Source organism: Belonocnema kinseyi, chromosome 5, assembly GCF_010883055.1.
Source record: "Belonocnema kinseyi isolate 2016_QV_RU_SX_M_011 chromosome 5, B_treatae_v1, whole genome shotgun sequence".
NCBI classification, from domain to species: domain Eukaryota; kingdom Metazoa; phylum Arthropoda; class Insecta; order Hymenoptera; family Cynipidae; genus Belonocnema; species Belonocnema kinseyi.
The window spans coordinates 29,818,369-29,825,267 of record NC_046661.1 but is presented as its reverse complement, the minus strand read 5'-3'; the positions used below and the strand labels follow the sequence as shown (position 1 = coordinate 29,825,267).

Genomic DNA, 6,899 nt, shown 5'->3' with positions numbered 1-6,899 from the left:
TTAACTACAGTTTTATTTTAATTTAACTAGATTGTACTTTAATTTAAAACCATTTAACGCCATGAAACATCTACAATTTTTGACTGAACTTTACTTTAATTACACTAAAATTTACTTAAATGCTGAATTTAACTAAATTGTATTTCATCTTTAAATTTAGTTTTACAAAATAGTTTTAAAAATTGCACTGCAATAAATGTTAAAGTACGAATAGAATTCTTTTTAAACTTTTTTACGTAGTATGTCGAAAATTTCTCTTTTAAAATACAGCAGACGATAAATTAATTTAATTTAACTAAACTTTATTTAATTTTTAAATTCATCTAAATTTTATTTAAATCTTGAATTTAGCTACAATTGAAACAAATTTTATTTAAATTTGGAATTTAAATAAATTTTATTTAATTTTAAAATTTATCTCAATTTCATTTAAATGTTATGTTTATTAAAAAAATAATTATTGAAATGTCACTACAATTCTAAAGTACGAAAAAAATTTTTTTTAATCTATTTATTTATTATCCCGGAAATGTCTCTTTTCAAACCAACCATAAGAAAAATTAATCAATTTAAAAATAATAATAAATAGAATAATTTTAGGCTCTCTGTAATTTTAATACAATTAGGTAATTCAGCGTTCACAACATTTTTCGCGTACAGAGCTAGCCGACCAACTCAGCTATAGCAAATATTGCTATAGTGATGTCGAAGGCGAACGCGAGAAACAGAAAATCACGTTCGGTTTGGAATTCAACAACTTTCAGTGTACGCCCCGGCCCCACCCCGCCCATTAATGCGGTCGAAGGACGCGGTTGCCATAGAAACGGCGAAAAGTTGAAGAGGGCAGCACCTCAATATGGTCGAAAATGTAGTTATATATATCGGACGTCCCCACTCCTGACCCTTGCCGCATCTAGGTAAATTATCTTTGATTATACCTGTTTAGTGGATCGTAGAAACCTGTTTTAGATAGGTCGATTCCAAAGATACTGACCCCTGGTGAGTAACTTGGGAAAACAGTTGAGCCCCCCGCTTGCAGCTCTTGCACTCAGTTAGTGGTATACCCCCGTATACTGTACACAACGCGCCAGTTTCAAGCGAGAGAAAATAATCTCCACATTCAATTACAAAAAACAACAACAAGAACATTTTCGAGAAAAAGCGAGCTGAAAGGTTCGGTATAATTGAGTTTAGATTATGTGATTAAACTATTGCGGCCAACAATTCATGCGTTTAGATGTAGTTTCGGTGTAGCCAAATTGACAGCCGTTTGAGGGACACGTATGAATACAGGCGAGTCCCCCGCTTTCCGCTTCTGATCCTCGTAATCACTATACTACCGTCCTACTGTATAGCTCGCGCGACTTTCAAGCGAAAAATAACACTTCATTTTCAGTATAACCGGTATAATTGCCTTTAGATTATGTACTTAAAATATGGCGTTCAACAACTCAACCGTTTAGATTTAGTTTGCCTCTAGCGAATTTGACAGCCGCTTGAAGCGCCCTAATGATTTCCCCGAAGAATGATCGCAATGGAAGAAGTTGTTGCGCGTTATTCGTTTGGGCATTGTTACACAATCTGAGAGAAATTTGACATGGCTTGAATTAAGAGAGACGTTTATTATGTGTTAAAAAGTCTGCAAAGGCGTCTGCTAACCCTTCAGTTATAGACGGTGCAAATGATTTCACTTGTGTGACTTTTACAGTCCGCCACCTACTGGGAACCTACCTGTACTAAGTCAGGGATCTATCTCAAATAGCGCGCGCCTAGCTAAGCATAGACGTGGATAAGCAGAGGATTCGTTTAGATTCATTTGGACAGGAAAATAGGGATTAAAAAAGATAGATGAAAGGTAAGATTGCCCAATGGATAGAAAAGTATAGAGATGGCTAAGATGTGGATTAATTTAGATTGAAAGACTGACAATCAAGAAGATAGGCTATCTTATATCTCATAAAAGATGGAATAGAAGAAGACGGATAGAAAAGGATAAAGGCGGATAATCTGTGGATTAATTTATATAGAAAGACTGGGCTTCACGAAGATATAGATATCTTATATTTTCCAGCCCTCGTAATTAAAAACATTTTTAAAGTGGGAAATCCGCCTTCAACAATGTAAACATGATTTAGGGCTCCAACTTAATTACTTGAAACTTGAAAATTTCCCTCTTATAATTTTCCCCAAAACTACCTTTCTATGTGAAGGTATTCTGCAGAACATATATGTGTATGAAAAAAGCATTAAAAATAATAAAACTTAGGAAACACTGTTCGTTGATATTTTTTTGCTCTTTTTTTGCTCTCTGAATATATACAATACGTTTCCCAAAAAATACCCATAAGTCATACATACCTAACCCTCGTGACCAAAAACGTTTTAAAAGTTGGAATACCAACTTCAACAATGTAAAAATGATTTAGAACTAATGTATTACTTCGGGGTAGTTTTTGGAGAACATGTTATATATTATCGAAGAGCAAAGAAAGAACAAAAAAATATCAACTTACAGTGTTTTATAAGTCTTATTATTTTTAATTCTTTTTTTATGCACATAAATGTTCTGCTGCATACTTACACGTGGAAGGGTAGTTGTAAGGGAAATTATAATGAAAGGAAAATTTTCAAGTGACATGTAATTAATTAGGAGTTTTAAATAATTTCTACATTGTTCAAGGTGGTCTTTCAAATTTAAAAAGTTTTTGGTCACGAGGGGTAGGTATTTGTTACTTAGGGGTCGTTTTAGGGCAGGGCTCACCAAAAGGCAGCCATTGGCTGCATTGGCTGCCAGTGGCAGTCAAAAGACTAGGTCAAACTGGCCCTAACAAATCTTGTCGTTCGACTGCTTTCTAGCCCTTCACGGTCATTATACCTCCCGCCGCGCCGGGCTTGAAAGACATTATCCTTTCCAAAAATGAAATACAATTAGAAAAAAATATATCAGCCTTTGATTTAATAATATAAAAATAAATATAAACGTTTTATTGCATAATATTTATATATTTCACACAATTGATATGTATAATGATAAAATGTTTAGATGATATTGTTCAAATTTCTTTAATAAATATTTATTAAAATAAGCTATAATATGACTATGTTATCTGTTAATGCATAATGATTAATAGGTAGTTTCAAAATTAATAAGAAAAATTCATATAATGCTCGAAAGGTGAAAGAATTAAGCAATTACTATATTTTATTGCAAGTTTTATAATAATTACCGAAAATAAAAATATTTTATATTAAAATATGGCATATTTAATTATTTCTTGAATGAAATAATAAGAATAAGGAAAATTTAAATGGATAATTGTCAAATTCTACAACTCAAATTCTAGTTTACTTGAACTATAAAAATTCAACTCAAATAGAAGGTAAGCGTATTAAGATTAAAATAAATTTTTGTAATTAAAATATGAAGTATAGATTTCAGTGAAAAGTATTCTTTATTCTAAAGCAGATTTCTTTCTCTATACATATTTATTGTAAACGATTTTGTTCCTATTGCACGGGAATAATTTCAATTCATTTTTGTTCTCATTCAATTTAATCAGTGAGTGTAATTTTATGTAATACCATTGAAAAAGAATAATTATTATTGTTATTATTGAATATAATTATTATTAGGAGTAATTATCAAAATGAAATGAATGTTTCAATTAAAAGTGCTATCAAATATAATAACTAATCATACATTTGAATAAATATTAAAATATCTACTTCCTCTTTAATTAAATTTTAATTTAAATTCAATTTCAATTGACTTTCAGTAACTTGCATCTTTCATTTTAATATAAGATTTTATGCAAGTAAGAACAAGAAATAAAGACAGAAATGAACATTTAAACACAGATAACAGAATGTTTTTAGTGGTATTAATTGCAATTTTCAATTTTAAAACTTCCAAAGAGAAGAAATTTTGAAAGTAGGTAATTTAAATTAAAGGATTTTTTATTGCAGATTATCAAAACCAAGAACTCTTCAATTTTAAAATAATGACAATTGAACGATATGTAGTGTACAAGAGTTACAATCGACAACCACATGATCTTGAAGATATTTAAACTGAAATCCTTATATTTTAATGATTTTAAACATGAGTCAAAGTTATCAATTCTGAGAATTCCAAACTTAAGAAATTCCAAATAAAAATTGTGAAAATTATAGAATTTTTAATTGTAAAACCAAAAACTTACCTAATTTGTAATTCTAAATTTTAAAAATAAAAAACCCTTTAATTTAAAAGACTGACAATTTAAATTTCGAAAAAGTACAAATGAAATCTCTTTAAATTTGAAGATTCATAAATTAAAATTGTTGACTTTTGATGGTTTAGGAAATCAAAAGTTAAGTTTTTAATTCTAACTGTTCTAAAAAGAAGAAAATTTGATATTAAATCATCAAAATTTAAGAATTTTTAATGGAGAGTTTAAAAAATTAAGAATTCATAAATTTGAATAGATTTATGACTCAATGGTCTACTCTCTAAATATGAATCAGTGAAATTTCACAGATTGTGAGTGAAATTTCACTGATACAAGTAGCCTCTCTACTGGAATTGTTTAAACTCTTAAATCGCCTATATTTAAACATTTGTGTATGGAAGCTTTGAAGTTTAAAAGCTTCTATTAAACTGTTGAACTAACGTCACAGTAGCTTCAATTTTTAATAAAACCAACACAAAATCTTTCCAGCAACTTAGGTAAATTATTTTGTAATCTTTACTTAATGTTTGTACAAGATAAAGGAGAACGATAAGAACGAAGAAAAAGGTTTTGGCAACAATCGTTTCTCTCTCTTTTTTTAATGAATTTTCATTCAAAATTTTTCAAATTTTTCCTCCTTTTTAAAACTTTTATGACAGCTTCAATTTGCAGGTAAATTTGATTCACTTTCTCAATTAAAAATAAAATTGAAATTGGAAATTAAATGTATTGAAAATTCGAGTAAAAAGGTTTGGACCCCCCGGCGTGAACGACGACGAGACGTAATTTACCATGACCGTAACCCTTCGCTCGATTCCTGGAAAACGAAGAAAATTTGACAGAAAAAATTGGTGGCAGACATGCACTTGCGGCAGCCAACACCAGCTTGAAGTCGCGAGCCCTGTTTTAGGGGAACGTATCAATTACACAGGCTCAAAATTGCTCCTGTACGTCACGTTTTCAATATATCCTAACATAAAAGTGCAAAAACGCGTTTTTAGCTGTTTTTGAGGTTATGTAACCGAGCAAGAAAAATGTCTATCACAAAAACTAATATGGAATTTGAAATTACTAATCTTCCCCTTTCAAATCTACTTGGATTTATTAGGATATCTTTATTTTTAATTAAAATATTGTAATTTGAAATTTTTTATTTTAGCGTTTTAACCCATTAACGCTGAGGTGTTGAGATTTATACAACGCATTCTTTATTGCTGATGGTACGATATTTTTTTTCAAAATATTATCTCAGGGGTTTTCGAGGGTGCCCTTTCTATTGCCGGTGTCAGTTTTTTGTTACAACCCCTAGAAGATCCAATAGGGCGGCCACAATTGAGGGCGTTAAAAAAAGAACAAAGGATCCCGCACAAAATACTAACAAAAAAGCGTGCAGTCGTTTGGAACCAAACTTCGCACATTGATAAAACAAAAGAAGACGGACTGCGCGGAATGCTACTGCGCACTCTGTGTGCATTCTAATGTCAGAGATGAGGTGGGAGATTGCCGAGATAATGGAATAAGAGAATGTGAAAAACGTGCGCTGATAACTGCGTCCTCTTGGCCGATTACCTAAGAGTTACTTTGAAGACGCAAGTTGTGCGTCGGTAAATGACGAAAGTTAGCAATTTATGAAATGATTTACCAATTAAGTTTCTGTTAAATTAGTTACCACCAAGATATCTTTGTTGCCGATCTGAAAGTTTCGAAAGACTTCGGTCAAAGATATTATAAACGTAGATGCGGTACGGGGCGTCAAAGTGGGGAATTATATATATATATATATATATATATAGGACATTACATTTTCTGCCCTATCGAGATGCTGCCCTCACCGTACTACGAAGTCGAATTCTTATTTTCTCATTCTTCATAAAATATGACGGTAAAGCAGTAGAAAGATTTTTTGAGGTTAGAAAACTTTGACATGTAACACTCAATTTTTTCAGATCTGAAGCTTGGGCCAGGTTTTCTGGACATAGTCTTTTTAAAGAATTGTAAAAAAAGTTTTCTCGAAAAATATAATTTTTTAATTAAAAAAAAAAGAAACTAGAAAGAAGTTTCGAGATAAACCAGTGGTAAAAAAATTTATACTTGATAATTTTTTTCATTAATTTTGTTATTGAAATAATCAAATATTTACACCAAAGAAAAAAATTTTCCGTTTAAAGTTTTTGAAAGTTATTGTTTGATTGTAAAATAACAATAATTAAAAAAAACATTTCTGGATAACATATTTTAGTTGAAAATATACATGGTATCTTTTTAAAATTACAAAAAATCTTCCGAAAATCGAATTGTTAATTTAAAAAATTAAAAAGGAATTTTGAGATAAATTAGTGCTGATTTAAATCCTGCAAAATTTGTTTGGAAAATGTTATCATCTTCGAGGAAAATTTAGAGAGAATTTTTTTTCCGTTTAAGGAACAAGTGTTTTTACATCAATTTTTCTATACATTTTTTGTAGAATTATTTTAATTTTAAATTTAAACAATAACTTTTCAACACTAAATATTAAACAAAAATTTATTCAATAAAAATATTTTATTATCGTAATTTTAATGAATAAATAATATTGATTAAGAAACAATTTTATATAGGGAATTTTATTATTTGAAAATTTTCAACCTGAATCTTGTCGATGTTTTCCCTTAGCGCGGATCCAGAGAAGTGTCCAGTGGGGGGGGGGGG

The 6,899-nt window shown here is 30.2% G+C and overlaps 1 protein-coding gene across 1 annotated transcript in view; it reads right to left on the bottom strand.

Annotated features, from left to right (window-relative positions):
- Nucleotides 1-1,451: 1,451 nt before the first annotated feature.
- Nucleotides 1,452-6,899, bottom strand: part of LOC117173586 — a 52,048-nt gene continuing 46,600 nt past the window's right edge. Inside the window, exon 4 of the mRNA XM_033362226.1 lies at nt 1,452-1,601. Within this exon, the coding sequence (XP_033218117.1) occupies nt 1,452-1,601 (150 nt within the window). The remainder of the gene's footprint in view (nt 1,602-6,899) is intronic.